This window comes from Spinacia oleracea, chromosome 6 (assembly GCF_020520425.1).
Source record: "Spinacia oleracea cultivar Varoflay chromosome 6, BTI_SOV_V1, whole genome shotgun sequence".
Taxonomy (NCBI): domain Eukaryota; kingdom Viridiplantae; phylum Streptophyta; class Magnoliopsida; order Caryophyllales; family Amaranthaceae; genus Spinacia; species Spinacia oleracea.
Window position 1 is genome coordinate 15,681,379 of NC_079492.1, and position 20,078 is coordinate 15,701,456.

The window sequence follows — 20,078 nt, forward strand, 5'->3', positions numbered from 1 at the left end:
AAAAAAACTTTGCAAAGCGCACAAAAAAAAAAAGAAAAGAAGCATTTAAAAAAAGGAAAAGAAGCATTTAGCGCACAAAAAAGATTCGCAAATATTTGGCACGAAACGAAAAGGAAAGCTTTCAACACCCAGACCTGGGCGCCGAAAATAATAGCGCCCAGCCCTGGGCGCCGTTCTTGCTTCCAACTCCCAATTCCTAAAAGTGTTCGTATATTTTTCTATATACATGCGGAAGAATAACGAACACTTGGGGGGTAGAAGATTGTATAAAATACGCAAAATACGCGCGCTCCAAAATTTTCGTACACTTATTTCACCCTTTTTCAAACATTACGAGTCCACTCGAACGTACTTGTTTAAAATCGACATTCTAAGAAACCATTTTCTGGCTAAGAACTACGCAAGACCTGATTCCAAATTAAATCTATTTAAGGCGGATACGTAGGCAATCCATGATTCGGTCCAACCAATTTGCCAAAATATTAAAGCCTATAGAATAACAAGAATAAAAAATAAAGTCCCTTATTGAAATTTAATTGCTTGCAGTCCAAGTCGAAAGAAAAATTTAAATCAAAGGAAGAATCCAAGTCATCAAGATGCCAAAATGAGCACACATCGAAAAATAACAAGGGCACGTACCCTTGCCAGAAGGAGCACTCACACTCCTAGGCACTTAGCCAATACTCAAAAGATCGCTTCGCCTCAATTGAATGGAGGCTAGCGCGAGCGTCCATGACCTCTAAAGTACTCGACTTGACCCTCCCTAAAGCGAACTAACTCACTTAAACACCTTCTTTCACCACCAGACATAGTCGTTCGCTTAAAGACCTTCTTTCACCACTAGACACAGTCATAATCGCCAACAAGTAGTAAAGGCAGTAAGCTTGCAATAAAGAGGATTGTCCTACGGCATCGCCCCATCGTTCTTTCGAACTCAGGGCACCCGTTCATGGTAATTCAAATGCTTGCGAATCCCCTTTTAAAAAAAAATTAGACATTGTCAATAGGACTTGCCACTTAACCAAGGCCCACCTTACTCAGACATATGACACGGGCATCTAAAATCAAAATCTAAAAGCATCGTTAATGGGAAGACATAATAGCAACTGGGGGCCAAAAATTGAAATGAAAGAGCTAGGGAAAGAACTAAGTATACCTTGACCTTTTGTGCAGACATACACCAAGTAAAATCTAATTCAATTTGAAAGCGGTTTATATTCCCGCAATTCTGGAAAAGATGGCCCCTAAAAGACCAAAGCATGTGCCACACGGGCACAAGTAATATCTTGACCCCTGCACCCTGGCTCCCAGCAAATCCTTAGACGGTATTCCAAAAATCGTAACAGTATTTTGATTCACTCATGTAATCCTGTACGAACCCTTCTATAAGTCAACTTCCTTAGGACACCTCGGATTGTACACAGTAGGACTCGGATTTCAAATAATTTTCAAATAATTTCTTCGAACATAACAAAGTGTCGTTGGTTTAAGCTAAGTATGCGTTTATCTCGATGTTGCAAGTGAGTCAAAGAGATTTCTGAATATGATTATGGGTAAAGAAAGGCACCTAGCTTTTGGCCAAAGCACACTTCAACATGTGACTACCTTGACCATGGCAATATCGCACAATACGACATTTACAAGAGAAGTAGCAAATCACTACTCGAACATACCTCGCACTAAACGAGTCTGGTTCAAACTATTCATAATCCGTGTCACCATAAATGCATAAAAACGTATGCCAAGCATTATAGCACCAAGCCAATCCCGTAGCTACAATTGGGGGCATGAGAAAAACACTCTAAAAATGCTCGAAATGACGATTTTATCGCAAATTCTCGACGCTAATGCTATACACACGTCATAGGGGCACAATCCTAAGGTTTGATCGTGTAAAACGAACCTTAGAATGGCTACAACCCCTCCCAAATTCTAAGCGCTACTTAGAATATATAAAGTCACCCCACTAACAAAGGTAACTGAAAATCACGAGTCACCAAAACTCCGATCAAACTACTGCACATAACGCTCGCCCTACAAGCGCCCGTTACACAGTCTACGCCGTTCCAAAGCAAAAGCGAAAGAAAAATCAAGGATAAACAAAAAAAAGGAACATCTATGAATCCTCGCATCGAACGAAGTAATAAGCCGTGCACACCCACGCAGAAGGTGCTACACTTGTTCGAGGACCTGAACGAGGCGTGATGAAGTACTCCAATGCAAAAAATAATAATGATATCCCAACACCTGGAGAAATGTTCTAATACATGCGGTTAGGCCACACAAGCCTACGTCGCACCATAAGTTCAACCATCCCACGGTACATGTCTAAAAAAAAAAAAGAGTAAGGCATATTGCACTAATGCGGGCACGACCAAAGAGCATGTGTAAAAGAGGCAAAGACTACTTATCGCCCAAATTCAAAATGCAAGCCACACGACTTCTACAATAAGGAATAAAAGTAGCAAAATATTACCTACCACGAAAGGGATAGCTCGCACCTACACGAGCGGAACCCCAAGGCATCTTTCTCGAAAGAACCTACAAAAATCGTACGCCAAAAGGAAGCATGCCAACATGCATACTTGGGGGCTCCAAGCTACGAAACGACTATAGCAAAATAAAAAATCTCGAAGCAAATGTTTGAACGATCGAAAGGGCACGATGCTTGAGCCCACTTCATGAACGGGCCTGAACCCTATCAAGCCTCTAAGCAAACTATTCAAAATCAGTCATTGCTCAAAAAAATGATTCAAGCGAACTGATTAATGGACCGCACGCAACGGCCATCCTATGAACGCTCGTTCGCACATACATGTTGTTCTAAATATCGAACATTCACGAACGCGTTCAAAAGAAAAATATATACAAGAGCGATCAAAATCTTACGCCTCAAGGTATGTTCCTCGGGCCATATAGAATCGCCCAACTATTGCAATAACTGCACGCCTTAAGAGCGACAGTTCCTTTAAGTAAGCGCCCCAAAGCGACAAACACCGTAGTCCACCAATCGGTTACGGCTTCTCGAGAAATCATCACGATCACTCAGCTCATTGTGATCTCTAATAAAATTCTACGTTCCAAAAATAAAGAAAAACAAAAGAGAAGAGAATACGTAGAATCTTCAAGTGAAATAAGCGAACGGAAAAGAGGCAGATCTGCCCAATAATCAACTCCGACGCCAAATCCCACGCCTGACTTTGGGCGTTGAAGATTAATCCCACAATTGTTCTAAGCTAAGAAATGGCGAACGAATAAGGAAATAATAAACACCGTTGGTCCACTATTAGGCTACGGTTTCTCGAGAAATAATTATTCACCAATCAACGGTGATCTCAAATGAACGGTTCGTTCCAAAAAAAGAATCTCTAGACGAAAAGAAAAAAAGAAAACGAACGAACAAGAGGCCAACTGTGTCATCAAGAAACCTCGCCTGAAATCATTTTCAGCGCCCAGCGCTGGGCGCCGAAATCTTTAACGCCCAGGCATGGGCGCCGAAAATGATCCCAGACCCAAAAAGGCCCCTGACTTCTATAGGGCCCTGCCGTATCCATTCGACTCAAAAATTGCCGATTTCTTTACTGAAAGTCGAACCTCACGGCTTTGTTAAGAGTAGCACACCACTACAAAAATCGCTCGCACTTACGAGCACGGTCCCAAACACGATCAAGGACATTACAAAATGCTTATCCCCAAGGAAAGAGATGACCGTCAAGCACGACTGCTTGGGGGCTCGAAGGAAAATATATATTATGCAAAGTTAAAACAATATTCCCAGGCTACGCTGTACGAAGTCCCGTGTTTGGATGTCTCAAAAAATAAAACCGGTTTACGACCTCAAGACAAAGGTCGTCGTTGATACTTATACATAGTCCCCTAATCAAGGACCCAGGTAGTGGAAAAATTGAGCCGAAAAGACAGCTCAAAACCATGAAAAGGTGATGACCACGAGACTATGGTCCATCTAAACACATTGTCAACCCACATTCAGGTTGCAACTAAATCCGAGCATCCCTCGGAAGAATTCGCTCCTACAAGAATGAATAAAAAGAAATTCTCAAAAGAAATCCCAAGAACAAATGAAATAGGGACTTGCCCACCTCAATCAGGCAAGATCGCGGCACGCGAGTCCCAAATCGAAAGACGAATTCAGGTTCGCTCACCTCCAGCAAGGGCGTCCACCCTTAGCGGACAGGGCTCGCCCACCTTCAACGGGCGGGGTCTGCGTCACTAACCGCGCAGGTCCTCAGTCTTCGAAAATGAAAAGAAAATAGAATCTTCAAAACAAAGCAAAAAACAGGCTCGCCATCTTCAGCCGGCGGGGTCTACGTCACTAATCGCGTAGATCCTTATTTTCAAAACTTCAAAACAGATTCGTCCACTTCTATCGGACGGGGTGTCCACCCTTAGCGGACAGGCTCGCCATCTTTAGCCGGCGGGGTCTACGTCACAAACCGCGTAGGTCCTTATTTTCAAAAAAAACACAAACAAATTTCAAAATAGATTCGTCCACTTCTATCGGACGGGGTGTCCACCCTTAGCGGACAGGTTCACCATCTTTAGCCGGCGGGGTCTGCGCCACTAACCGCGCAGGTCCTTAGTCGCTGCAGCGATAACTTTGGATTGGTTTTCCCTTTTTCCAAAAATTAAAGGATTGGTTTTCCCTTTTTCCAAAAATTCAAGGACTGGTTTTCCCTTTTTCCAAAAATTAAAGGATTGGTTTTCCGTTTTTCCAAAAAAGAGCGATGTGCTAGATTTTCCTTCGTTTTACGTCCTATAAAAACAAGGGAGTTTTCTCGTTTAGCTAACCCTGAAAATGAGAATCTTTAAAAATATTTTACCTCGTGAATGGGCTTGGCCAGGCCCAGTTACACTTTATAGCTTTGATTTCGACAACATCTTTAGATACTTCCAATGACAAAGTGAGGGAGTTTCTACACATCTTTAGATACTTCAAATGACAAAGTGAGGGAGTTTCTATACTACCAGTTGACAAATCCCAATGACACGTGAGGGATATGTCGACACTTCAAGTGATGACCCTAAAGTCAAATGTTATCACTCGGGGGCTCATGAGACCCTCGCAAAACAAGTCACATACATTATGGCTTGTGTGACGTACTCCGTCCAGTACTTTGACCATCGTCTCATCCCGAGACTCAGTCAAAGTGGGGGCTAACTGTAGACACCTACTTTTGTTCCCATTCCCGAAAGGGAAGGTTCGATGGTGAGAACATAAATCTCCACTTGGCAACGCATCTCCTATAAAATAACGAATCTCAATCACCCTTTTCATTTCAACAAAACCTGCTATTTATAGAAACCTGCTAAAAATAGTAACTGCCGTAACGGGTAGTTGCTAAAAGTGGCAAGACATAAAAGATAGAAACCTGTCAGAATTAGGTGTTGCACTCCAACATAAATCCTAAAAGATATAGAATTTGCAAGAGGAATCATGTTCCTAGTATAAGGTGACGCATTCTGTCATAAAGTTAATACGCACTAAAAGACTCGGATAAGTCTCAAACACTCCGGATTCTAAGAGTCCAAATCTGACAAAGAACTCGGCCCAAACATCATTTTCAACGCCCAGCCCTGGGCGCTGAAATTGCCTGGATCCCATTTTCAACGCCCAGAGCTGGGCGCCGAAATCTTTAACGCCCAGCCCTAGGCGCTGAAATTACCTGGGTACGTGTTTTCTCCTAATTCTTCCTGGATTAGTACTCTAAAATTCTATCTTTCCACGAACTCTTCCCTATAAATACAGCCCCAAATTCGACGTGAAAAGAACACAACACACAATTCATATTCTGAGTATTGACTCCAACCCCTAAGCCTAAGCCTCACGCTGCGAAATTGATCCCGCCTTCTGTCGCAATCGATCCAAAAATCGAACAGAACGTATCTTGTCCCTTGTAGCTGGAGAATTAAGCCCAGAAACTTGAGATTCATTAAATAAAAGGAGAAATATCAAAGCCAAAGTGGTTAGTTTTCTGAGAACCGTGACGCACCTCTCCAGGGTGCGTCGTAATGTGTCCCTTTGCATGATTTAATCGCTTTCCTCGCCCTTTTATAAAACTGTTAAACTATTAAATCTGATTGTTCTATCACGCCTAATAAAGATAATATCTTGGGAAATTGAACTATCATGCTAGGTCCCTTAAATCAATCTAAACAAGATAATCACGATCGATCTAATACTATGTGTTGCATATTGTTAAAATCAATTCAGATTAGTTTAATAGTTAACGCATGCCCCTTCAATTATTTATGCTGAGCTAGTAAGGATATGCTGCCTCTGGAGTTATCGAAGAGCGAGTACTCCTCTCGGTAGTTACAGTCCCCCGAACCCTCAATCTCTACCTTTCGGGTGTACGTTGAGAGATCCCCACACCAGGGATCACAAGGGAACCTATGGCCGTCGTGGTCAAACATAATTGCACTCCCTTTATGTCACGATAACCGGGTTTTGTCAGTTTTTCTCATTGTCGTTAAAAACTGAATGGCGACTCCTATATTACTAGTCAATTGGGTGTAAACTCACAGGAAATCCAATTACACTTGATTTGACAAAAAGAAACGTCACGCCCACGAGGGACGAGGTCACGCATTAGCCTCGTGCTTTTTCGACCCCCTCACAGTGGCGACTCCACTGGGGTTAGTGAAGGAAATACTCGTGCTCGTAGGTAATCAAAATAGCCGAAGGGTGAAACGATCCTACCCCGCGTTTATTTCCCCATCAAGTTGGGACGACCTGAAAATCAGCATATTAATGTGAACGGACAGAACCGCATAACAAATCTTGGCTCCCTTGGATGTTTCATCTCGGGAGTTGGGACTAAGGATACCCATCGCCAACCGGGGGGTGCATACGCTTCGAATGTTGTCCACTCGGCACTTTCGCTAGTAGTACACCCGTCCCAAACCCAATTGCTCGCCCACTAGGTCCCTCTCATTGGTGCATGCCCCCTTGGCTTACACCGTGATTGACCTCTTCGGCGAAATTCGTCTGTTGAAGGCACTACCTCGACCGGGGCATGTGTTGGATCTGCGATAGAAGCGGTACCAAGCCGGCGGAAATACTACCCATAGAAGCCTATCATAAACTACATGACATATTATTATTTTGCCTCATGATGTAATGTTAGTTATGTGTAGCGAATTATGTGATTGTGTGTGACAAATAATGCTAGAAAACCAACGACCTTAAAAATTGCCCAAACATTCGTAAACCAATTGGCCAAAGAGTTATACCAAAATACGTGTTCCGCAAACCCGAACGATCGCCACAAAAATAAGCGACGCTCGGGATGGCCCGTAACGAATCCCACAAACGCTGCACAACGCGTAAAGGACGTTATTAGGCAAGCATGCAAAATAAAAGTCGCATAAACAAAAATATACGTAAACAGAAAACGAAAACCAGCCGGGGACGCATTTTCAACGCCCCAGGCTGGGCGCCAATATTTCTAACGCCCTGCGCTGGGCGCTGAAGTTGCTGCATGGCCTTTTGGACAGGCACAACAACCTCGGTGCCCGCGCATAAAAATAAATACGTAGCAAAAAAAAACTTTTCGTGAAAGTTGCTGCGAGGGCGTATGAAAAGGCACTCGATTCTAAAAGCGACTTATAAAAAAAAAATTAACTCCTTGTGTCGTCATTAGGCCTCCTATGACGACAATGTTCGGCACCAAAACCGAGCATGCTAATTAAATGACCTTGAATGTCACATGGGCAAAGTATTCAAAAAATAATGTTTAAATAGGGTCTTCAAGGAAAAATAATGTTCGAATAAAAAATAAATCCGAGTCTAGACTAGGCTATGCCAAAGTACAATCTAAATCCTAAGTATTAGTTGTCTTATCCATAGAATCGGTCCTAATGCTTGGTGTCGTTCTGCAAGTTAAAAGGTTAAATCGTATTGAGTCTCCCTTCCTAACATTTAAATCAATAAGCACCCATATGTAATTGTCATCCCTTGCTAAGGATCTACGGCCTCAATACTCTCTCTCACCAATAAAAAGAATATATTATAGTATTTGCAAAATGGAAACAGTCACATTCTGAAAATCATTTCCCCATAGTCGCACAACCCCCAAAGCGAGCCTAAGGTGTCAATACCATTGGCAAACAAAAAAATTTATGGCCTCAAGGATTATGATCACATTGGGTCACGACTATCATGGTCCTCTCGAGCCACTCGCTCCATGAAATACTCCTAAGTACGGACTAAAAGATTTTCCATGAATGCAACATGACGAACCATGAAAATACTCAAATCGGCATGCCATAAGGCTACCATCGGGGTAAAGCAATACACACTGAGAGGGAAACCGAACAGAACGTATCTTGTCCCTTGTAGCTGGAGAATTAAGCCCAGAAACTTGAGATTCATTAAATAAAAGGAGAAATATCAAAGCCAAAGTGGTTAGTTTTCTGAGAACCGTGACGCACCTCTCCAGGGTGCGTCGTAATGTGTCCCTTTGCATGATTTAATCGCTTTCCTCGCCCTTTTATAAAACTGTTAAACTATTAAATCTGATTGTTCTATCACGCCTAATAAAGATAATATCTTGGGAAATTGAACTATCATGCTAGGTCCCTTAAATCAATCTAAACAAGATAATCACGATCGATCTAGTACTATGTGTTGCATATTGTTAAAATCAATTCAGATTAGTTTAATAGTTAACGCATGTCCCTTCAATTATTTATGCTGAGCTAGTAAGGATATCCTGCCTCTGGAGTTATCAAAGAGCGAGTACTCCTCTCGGTAGTTACAGTCCCCCGAACCCTCAATCTCTACCTTGCGGGTGTACGTTGAGAGATCCCCACACCAGGGATCACAAGGGAACATATGGCCGTCGTGGTCAAACATAATTGCACTCCCTTTATGTCACGATAACTGAGTTTTGTTAGTTTTTCTCATTGTCGTTAAAAACTGAATGGCGACTCCTATATTACTAGTCAATTGGGTGTAAACTCACAGGAAATCCAATTACACTTGATTTGACAAAAAGAAACGTCACGCCCACGAGGGACGAGGTCACGCATTAGCCTCGTGCTTTTTCGACCCCCTCACAATAATATGTACACATATATTATATAGGATAAGGATGTCAGGGGTATATTGGGCATCCATAATACAATATGTGTATAACACTCACCCTTGGATGTCCATTATCTAAAACAATACTATGGCCCTGTAATGTACATGAGATAATGCCTCATTAAAAACCTTACTAGGAAAACCCTGTGAGATAAAAACCTAGTGAAGGAAAAGAGTTCAACACTTATCATAATACGCTTGGGATGTTGCCACGATAAAAACCTTACCAGGAAAACCCAATGGGACAAAACCATGGTTACGGGAAAAAGAGTGCAACACTTATTTTCTCCCCCCTGATAAATACATCACTTGAGATCTTCAAGTTCAATGAATATAATATTGTTGATAACTTTTCAAATGTATCAACATGCATGTGGCTCCTTGAAATCTTCACTTGACTGCATTAGGTGAGTATTTATATCACCAAACTTTTGAAAATAATACCTGAAATAAATATATATTCTTGTACATAATATTACAAAATGTATCCTTTCATATTGGACATATATAAACCTTTTTCTGGAGGTCATAAGTAGTAGTAATCAATAATCTTGACCAAAATTTCTTTAGTCATACTTTCATGGCAATACATGATAGTTAACAATATAATCATCCAACTAGTAGGTATAATATAACTGATACTGTTATTTATGGTTCTCCTGGACCATGAAATAAAACTCGTTGTAAGGAAATTACATAATCTTATCTTATGTTATGAATCAACTCATATTAGTACAAGAATTCTTTCATGAATAAACTAATACGTATATTTCGTATCTCTCAAGTACTCAAACTACTGGTTGAGAACTTGAGATGGAATTTTAAAAACACTCTTTTAGAGTTTTGATAATATCTCGTCAATATTGTGACATTCATATGCAAAACTTAAAGGGTTAGGTGTTTAAAAACATCATGTATAAGTTCTTCAGGAACTCTTCTTACTTGCATGATTCATAACATGCTATTAAATCAATACTGCATATATACTTTTGTCACAACTATTAGCCCAATGGAGTAAGAATCTCCTCTTATAAATTTGAATAAAGTTGCAAATCCGTCTTACCATTATCTGGATGCATATTCATATACGACATCATAATAGCTTTGAAACTTGTGCATGCACTATGAAATTATAATGCATAAATAAAAATCATATCGTAATAAAACATAAAACAAACTAAATGTATGATGAATGATGCATTTACCTATTTTTATTGCACATGCATATGAATGTAAGCCTCAAAATACAAAACATTGTACAATGTGGATTTTAAAATCCATAACTTTTGGACTTCGAGTCCATAAGCTCATTTTAATCATTATGATTATGTCGACATCATCAAGGACATATATTTCAGATCCCCATTCTCAAGTCCATTACTTTTTCGCATATGCATTATATTTCGGTTCCATCATCTACCAGTATCATCAAAATTCTTCAACATATATTTTGCATGTTATTCATCAATGATATCTGAATACTTATTCAATAGGTACCATTCATTTTTTCTCACGTGCCATCTATTATAGTTCAGATATCTATACCACTTCAAGGGTATTTCATACACCATATATTAGTATTTTCTTTCTTTTCAATAATATAATCAACTGCATTATCTTGCTCTGTCATATAAATAAATCTATAATTCATCATTGTGTTGGAACCGTATATATAATCTACACTTCAGGTGTAGAGATTTAAATAAATCGGATTTTTCATGAAATACCCCCGAGTTTTGGCGAAATTCACCAAATGCCCCCCGACTTTCAGAAATTCATAAAATACCCATATTTCAATACTTAATGTACCAAATACCCTTATTTCAAAACTTAATACAACTAATATATTTAATGACGTCATCATACCTATAATCGACCAATTAACGCCTAATTAACCCATCTAATTCCTAATTAACACCCCTAATCAACCCACCCATTAACAAACCTAATTAACCCACCCATTAACCCACTAACCCACCCATTTTCTTTTCTTTTTTCTCTCTCTCCTCCTTCCTTCCTCCTTCCTGATAGCTCACCATTAAATCATGACTACTTTTTTTTTCCATTGAAGCCAAACCAAGTTCCATCATATTTAATCGCACAAAAAAGTCAAAGCAATAGAACGAATTTAACGAATTTCATCAATTTAACAAACCCCAGAGATTCGAAGAGAAATTTGAAGAATTCCGAAGAGAAATTTGAAGAATTTCGAAGAGAAATTCGAAGAATTCCGAAGAGAAATTCGAAGAGAAATTAGAAGAGATTTAGAGAAAATTGAACAATAACATCAAATAGAAAAAGGTTGTTTCTCCCTTAAAATTCTCCCCCAATTCGAGCCTCTCTTGTTTTGATAAAATGCAGATTTGAGGCTCTCTTGCTTACACCCTTTTCTAGGAATTTTAGTCGGAGTTGTTGATGGGGTTGATGGAGTGGACTTGTCGCGACAGAGAGAAAATGAGTTGGTGGTGCAGCCAAAAACCAAAGAAAATCAGTCGTCGACCTGCTTCCACCGTCGCTGCTGATGTTGTTATTGTTGCTTGGCGCCGACGGTGGCGGATGGAAAGTCGACCATTCTAGTGGAGGTGGGAGATCCATGGAAGAAACTGGAAGAAAAAAGTGGGGGAGATAGAAAAGAAAAAAAATGGGTTAATTAGGAGTTTAGTGGATTAATTGGGAATAAATGGGTTAATGGGTGAGTTAAATGGGTTAATTAGAATTGATGACATCATAAGGGTATTTAGTACATTAAGTATTGAAATAGGGGTATTTTATGAATTTCTGAAAGTCGAGGGGCATTTGGTGAATTTCGCCAAAATTCAGGGGTATTTCATGAAAAATCCGTAAATAAATATTGGCAAGATATATATTTCTCAACACTTATTATATGTAACATCGAGCACTATGACTATCACATACCTTTATGTCTCTGGACCTGTAATAACTTAACATAATCAAGTCATAGATATTTATGTCCAAACATAGTTCGAGGACATAAAGCTGGCATGTACACCTACTCATATTGGGATCAATTTATTATCTTTCAATTTTTCCAACTTATTCTAGCTCGTCTCCCCCTAGTTGGGAAAATATTTTTAATATATTACGGGGGATAAAATCCTTCACCAACTAATAATACACTTTTCAACGTGTATTTTAATAAATGTTTCATACTTTCGTTCTCTTCTGGAGATTAACATTGTTCATGGGGAGTAGATGCACTATGCAGTTGTATTTTTCATATTTTCTCCTTTTTGTGCTGACGTGTGATTGCCCCAATCAAGATATTTACGATACTTAAATCAATTACTAAACACTTGTCAACTTCTTGGTGATCTTCAAGTCACCTACTATCATTATGGTGAACTTCAGGCCACTTACTATCATGGTGAACTTCAAATCACCTATCATATCATTATACATGTTTTCAAAATAATTAATATCTCTTGTATTTTTTTCTCAATCAATTCACTATGACTATTTGATTGAAATACAAATCAACCTCATCATTATGTCTTGCCTTTGAATATATATACAACATATGAGGGAGTGTCAGCACATAAACTTTTATTTGAAAAGAATTTTCAAATTCTCATGACGGTTGTTATTAAACCCAGATGGCCTGAATTATCACATCGTACGTATATAATATCATATAAAATATTTCATTCGATAACTACTGGTTATCTTCCCAAAGTGATCACGGTAATTAAAAAATACTATATTGAACATATTGTCTCATTTGTGATGTGATATAACGACACAAACTGGTGTCTTATTTGTAATAATAAGACAATTTAACAAAACTTATGGAAATATAGCTTATACTCTTCTGGAGTATTCATCGTAATTGTGGTACATATTAGTTTCAATAAACATATTTTTCTTTCTTCATCTTCAGGATGATATCTTTATCATAAACTCATACTCGTGTTCATAATTTATGAACAAAAACCTATACCACATTTAACATCCATGTATCATTTAGTCCATATACCACTATTTTTTAAACTTAGAAGATATCTTCCCCTGATCCTTTCATATATTATATTCTTAACTATTGTGGGAGAAATTGTTCTACCCACTAAATATATCTCTTCATGATCTATTCTCATTGATGTATGAGGGACATTTTTAGACTTTAATAAACCAATAATTTCCTTCAGAAGTGGTGATCAAGAAATCAACCATATTTAAATGGTTGTCTAAAACCAATTTCTCCAAATTCACAAACAAAACTTTTCATAATAGGAATCACACAAAATATTACAATGTTTAAAGCATATAAAAACATAAAATTATAATATAACCATAAGGTCTCAAGTCACAACATAAACACAATTAACACAAGTAAACCATCAGATTTTCATAATTAAAACCAGCATTCTTGGTGGCTGTTAGAGTTCTAAGGAACTCAGAGAGAGAGATAGAATAGAAAACTCAGAGAATGAAAAAAATAAAGCGGAGAGAATTATGTATTGATTGATTATTATTACAGCAGCTAGTTCTGTATATATACAAGAGCTGTGATGTGTGCTAACCAATCAGATTGCTTCATACAATCTGATGACCAATCACAGTGTGGCTAAAGTACACATCATCATCTAATGCTAATTATTACATCATGATTCCTTAGATGATTCCATAACAGAATCACTGAAATAGAGTAGAGGTTGTTACACTTAAGATGCTTCTAGAATAAGTTAGTTAGAAGGCTTCCCATGTGGCATTGCTATCTTGCATTGTGTGTGGCTGGACTTGCTGAGAGCTATGATTGCTCGATGTTGTGCCTGCAATGCTTGATACTCCAATACCCCCCCTCAAACTTGGGACTGGTGAAACATTAACCATGCCAAGTTTGGAAGACAAGAGTCTATGCTGAGCACTAGGAAGAATCTTAGTGAGAATGTCAGCTAGCTGATTCTGTGTAGGCAAATAGCTTAGTTGTAATAGTCCCTCAAGGACCTTATCTCTTGTAAAATGACAATCAACCTCTATGTGTTTAGTACGTTCATGAAAGATTGGATTGTGAGCAGTGTGTAATGCAGACTGGTTGTCACAGTGTAACACAACTGGTTTGAGATTATGAACACCAAGTTCCTCAAGTAGTCTGATTATCCAAGTTACTTCTCCTGCAGCATGGGACATAGCCCTATATTATGCCTCATATGAGCTCTTTGAAATGGTTGTTTGCTTCTTGGATTTCCAACTGATAGGGGAATTGCCAAGTAGAAGAATGTAGCCAGTAACAGATCTTCTAGTTGTAGGACATGCAGCCCAATCTGAACCAGAAAATGCTTGAAGGGTGAGTTGATTAGTAGCTCGAAGAAGAATGCCCTGGCCAGCTGTGTGATTAACATACCTAAGGGTATGAGTGAGAGCTTCAACATGAGGTATTCTAGGAGAGTGCATAAACTGACTGAGAGATTGCACTGCAAAGGCAATATCAGGTCTAGTGTGTGTGAGAAAGTTGAGTTTTCCCACATAACACCTGTAAAGTTCAGGGTTGGCAAAGAGAGGACCTTCAGAGGTAAGTTTGAGGTTGATAGGGAATGGAGTGACAGCTGACTTTGAAATGTCAAGATCACAATCATGAAGAAGTTCCTTGGTGTATTTCTTTTGAGTAAGGATATAGCCTTCAGTAGTTTTGCTGACTTCAATACCTAGGAAGAAGTTTCAGATACCCCAAATCCTTGATGCTGAATGTATTATGCAAATGAGCTTTAATATCATTGATAAGAGTAACATTAGAGCCAGTAATTATGATGTCATCCACATAGACAGCCATGATAGTAACATCTGAGCCAGTATGTCTAATGAACAAAGAACAATCATTCTTTGATTGATGAAAACCCTGAGACTTAAGTTCCTGAACAAGTCTAGCAAACCATTGTCTAGAGGCCTATTTAAGGCTATAGAGGGATTTGGTAAGTTTGCAAACATAGCCTGGTGGAGCATGAACACCTTCAGGAACCTTCATGTAAACCTCCTCATCCAAAGTTCCATGGAGGAAAGCATTATTAATGTCAAGCTGAAACAGATTCCAACCTTGCTGGCAGCAATAGAAATTAAGCATCTGACAGTAGACATTTTGACCACAGGGGAGAAGGTTTCAGTGTAGTCAATGCCATATTTTTGAGTGAAGCCTTTTGCAACTAGTCTGGCTTTGTATCTGTCAATAGAACCATCTGCATTCTTCTTGATTCTATAAACCCATTTACACCCTATAGGTTTCTTTCCTTTAGGTAGGAGTACAAAATCCCATGTGTGATTCTTGTTTAAAGCATTGATCTCCTTTTCCATAGCATCTATCCATTTAGAGTCACCAGCAGCTTCTTGATATGAAGTAGGTTCAACAAAATCCATGTGAGCTGCAATTAGAACTTTGTGATGATCAGGTAGATGATCAAAAGCAACCAGATTGCACCAATGCTTATTTGGCTTGGAACAAATGAAATCTTGACGGTGAGATGGAGGTTTAATAATTCTGGTTGATCTTCTGGGAGGTTCAGGAGGAGATGAGGAAAGAAAAGAGATTTCTGGTTGAGGGTGACATAATTGTGTTGGAGGTGACTCAGGGTGTGACAATTTTGGTTGAGATAAATCTGGTTGAGGTGATTCAGATTGAGAAGTGTCCTGTAGAGGTGAAGATTGAAAAGAATCTGTTTGTGTGGAAATGGACAAGGGAATAGAAGGAGAAATGAAATCATGAGGAATGGTAGAAAAAGGTGTAACAAGTGGCAAGAAGAATTTCTTAGTGTAGGCAGTTGTTGGTGATGAAGAATAATGAAATGGAAAATGTTTCTCAAAGAATCTGACATCTCTTGAGACAATGATTTTCTGAGTAGCAAGATTGAGGAGCTTGTATGCCTTTTGACCAGATGGATATCCAAGGAAAACACAGGGATCTGCCCTTGGATCAAACTTTGATCTGTTTACTTTGTGAGTAGTAGTATAACTAAGGCAACCAAAAACCCTATGATGAGACAGATCATGTGGAACTTTGAAAAGTTTCTCATAAGGTGTAGATAATTGTATGCTTTTAAGAGGCATTATGTTGATTAGATAGGTGGAAGTAAGAATGCAATCACTCCAATATTTTGCTGGCAGTTTAGTTTGAAAAGAGAGTGCCCTAACAGTCTCAAGGAGATGTTTATGCTTCCTTTCAACCACACCATTTTGCTGTGGTGTGTAGCTGCAACTCTTTTGGTGTAAAATTCCCTTTTTAAGAAACAAAGCTTTCATATCACCTTCAGTCAAGTCAGGAGCATTGTCTGATCTAACACTTTTGACAGATAAGCCAAACTGATTTTCAACATAGAGAAAAAATTGAGCCATGATAGAAACTGATTCAGTCTTATTTCTCAAAAGATGTGTCCAGGTCATTCTGGTAAAATCATCAACAATGGTAAGAAACTGATTACATTTTGAATGATCAGGAATAGAATATGGACCCCATACATCTATATGCAATAACTCAAAGGGTTGAGTACTTTTGATGCTACTGATTGGGAATGAAAACCTAGTTTGTTTTGCTAATGGACAAATCTGACAGAAACATTCAGCTAAGCAACCTTTAACATCAATATTTGGGATGTTCTTTATTCTACCAAAAGGCAAATGCCCTAGTCTAAGATGCCAGAGTTTAGATTCTTCTACAGCAGCTGGATCTAGACTAGACAAGGCATAGTCAATCTGTGGAAGTTGAGTGCTAGAAACCAGTAAATCTTCACTGAAAGTGTATAATCCCTTTTCCAGCTTACCAAGCAGAGTAAGCTTGTTCTTGGAAGGGTCCTGAATGAAACATTCATCATTGGTGAAAGAAATAGAATATCCAGAATCAGAACATAACTTAGAGATAGAAATCAGATTAAACTTGGATCCAGGAACATGTAAAACATTCTGTAGAACAATGTTTTCAGCAAGATTAATCTGTCCTTGATGAGTAACTTGTAACTCTTTACTATCAGGTATTGTAATAGTGTGATTTCTGTGGTGAATAGCTTCAATAGATGAAAACATAGTGATATCTGAACACATATGATCACTAGCACCACTGTCCAATATCCACTTTCTTTTAAAATCAGAGAAAAGGCAGAAAGTACCTTTGTATTGAGAGCTAGTTGCCAAACCAAGTGAGCTAGAGCCATGTGCCTCAACTTGTTTAGCAGCTTGGTGAATGTTAAAGCATTTCATCAATTGGTTGTATTGCTCTTCAGTAAATGTGGCATGTATCATGCCTGAATCTTCTTCACTTTGTTTGTCTTTGTCTGCATAATCTTCCAACTGAGCTGCTGCTGCTACTCTTTTGCCTTTATTCTTGAAGTCTTTAGGGTAACCATGCAATTTCCAGCATTTGTCAATTGTATGATTCTTCATTCTACAATGCTCACAGAACAAACTGTTCCTGTTGTAGCTGTAATTTCTAGCTTGACCAGCCGTGTTGTGTGAGATATTGTTGTTTCCTGGTGTGTACACATTTCTGTAAGGCTTATGTTTTCATTGAATCTCCTTGTGGCAAATGCTGCTGATTCAGTAGGTTGTGTTCTGTTAATGCAAACTCCTTTCTGTTGCTCCTCCTGAAGTAGTAATCCATAAGCTTTCAAAATGGTAGGAAGTGGATTCATCATGAGGATTGAACTTTTAGAGTGATCAAACTTCTGACTCAATTTCATTAAAAACTGAATCAATCTCTGATTCTGCTGTATTTTCAGCAGCTTCAAGGTGAGTGTGCAACTACATCCAGTGCATACACAGGCTGGTATAGGATCTAATCCATCAAGCTGATCCCACAACAGCTTAATCTTAGTGAAAAAACTTGAGATCTCCTCATTCTCTTCTTGATTAAGATCACTCAATTGTTGTTGTATGGTGTACAACTGTGGACCAGAAGATTGACAAAATCTTTCTTCTAGATCAAGCCATATCTCTCTTGCAGTTCTGAGATGTAGAACACTTCTACCAATCGAAGGTTCTAAAGAAGCTAAAATCCAGGAAATAACCAAATCATTGCATCTATTCCATATTCTAAGATTAGGAGAATTTGCAGCTGGTTGACTTAGGCTACCATCAACAAAACACAGCTTGTTTCTTGCTGACAAAGCTATTATCATCGAACGTTTCCAATCATTGAAACATTTACCTTCAAACACTATATTAACCAATTTCGAAGCATTCAAGTCATTGTTGCTCAAATAATAAGCTGAATTTGGATGTGTAGCAGGTTCGTTTTGTTGATCTGCAGGCATTGTGATGAAAAATTCTTCAAATAATTCTACTGAATTTTCGAAGAGAAAGTCGAAATTCTTGATTTGTTATCAAAAGAAATACTGAAGAACTCAATCTGTTAATCAGATGAGAAGTGAAGAAATGCAGGATTAGTGATCTTGCTCTGATACCATGTTAGAGTTCTAAGGAACTCAGAGAGAGAGAGAGATAGAATAGAAAACTCAGAGAATGAAAAAAAATAGAGAGGAGAGAATTATGTATTGATTGATTATTATTACAGCAGCTAGTTCTGTATATATACAAGAGCTGTGATGTGTGCTAACCAATCAGATTGCTTCATACAATCTGATGACCAATCACAGTGTGGCTAAAGTACACATCATCATCTAATGCTAATTATTACATCATGATTCCTTAGCTGATTCCATAACAGAATCACTGAAATAGAGTAGAGGTTGTTACACTTAAGATGCTTCTAGAATAAGTTAGTTAGAAGGCTTCCCATGTGGCATTGCTATCTTGCATTGCGTGTGGCTGGACTTGCTGAGAGCTATGATTGCTCGATGTTGTGCCTGCAATGCTTGATACTCAAATAGTGGCGGTCATAGTCATTGAACATCAAACCAAAAAAAAAGTTTAATGTACTATGCAACACATTAAATATACTCCTTAACTCATAAAACAAATAAATTAATATAAGCATGATAATCATGATTAATCAAAAAACCAATTTCTAAATTCTGTGATATACATCTTTCTGTGATACGCATTAGAAGATCCATAAAAAAAATCATTTTCTTTAAAGAAAAATAAAAAAAATTGCAAATCATAAAAGATATGAATACATGCATATGCATAACCGCTTCTTAGATATATATTAGCGAGTACTACAAATCTACAATGCATGAATGAAACTTTGTAAACACAAAGATATTATTCGTAATTTCTAATTCGTAAAATTCAAAAGTAACTGAAAACCAATCTAAGAGTTTTGGTAGAATACAAAATTACAATTCAAACAAAGTCTAATATTGAAACATGATACTCCGTACATAGTTCTGACACAAGTACATGGTGATAAACATATGGTACTACGCATAATACTGACATAATACTACGTAAATATCACAAACTGACTAATTTCAACACACTCGTCATATTATAATAATTCATGTACACTATATAAATTTATTTACTAACAATATAATAAATAAGGGGGTTTTTATTCGACGTCCTATTTCGCTAAAAACACCCTCATTTAGTGGCAAAAATACGTTACTACCCTTATAAAAATTAACTTCCTCCCTCTCTTTCCCCTTTCACCTCAGCCCTTCACCCTCACCCTCCCTCCCCTGCCGTCAACCACTACCCTCACTGTTATAAATGAAGAACCTTTTAGGCTTGAATGTTGATTTGTATGACAATTTGATGTTTGAATAATGAGAATAAATAATTAAAGAAATTAAAACACACACAAAGATTTAAGGTGGTTCACTCTTCAATGAGCTACATCCACCATGGGGGAGGGTTTGGAGCTTGTATTACTCTTCAATGGAGAAAGGATTACAAAGAGGAATTCTCAAAGGTGAAGAAGAGAGAATTTTTAGATCTAGGGTTTCAACCTCACTTGTGTTTCTCTCTCTTAATTCTGAAAATCTCATTACATTTGGTATTTATAGTGTTAGACATCAAACCAATCTAAGGGACAAGAAAAGGCCACGTCGATTGTACCGTGCGGAGAAGA

The 20,078-nt window shown here is 38.3% G+C and overlaps 1 protein-coding gene across 1 annotated transcript; it reads right to left on the minus strand.

Moving 5' to 3' along the window:
- Window positions 1–17,481: 17,481 nt before the first annotated feature.
- Window positions 17,482–18,354, minus strand: LOC110789680 (uncharacterized). Its single transcript, XM_021994383.2, has one exon. The coding sequence runs from the start codon at window positions 18,352–18,354 to the stop codon at window positions 17,482–17,484; it is 873 nt and encodes a 290-aa protein (XP_021850075.2).
- Between the last annotated feature and the right edge of the window lie 1,724 nt (window positions 18,355–20,078).

What these genes read in the sequence shown, in the direction of transcription:
- LOC110789680 (XM_021994383.2), bottom strand. Translation starts at nt 18,354, where the DNA reads ATGCCTGCAGATCAACAAAACGAACCTGCTACACATCCAAATTCAGCT.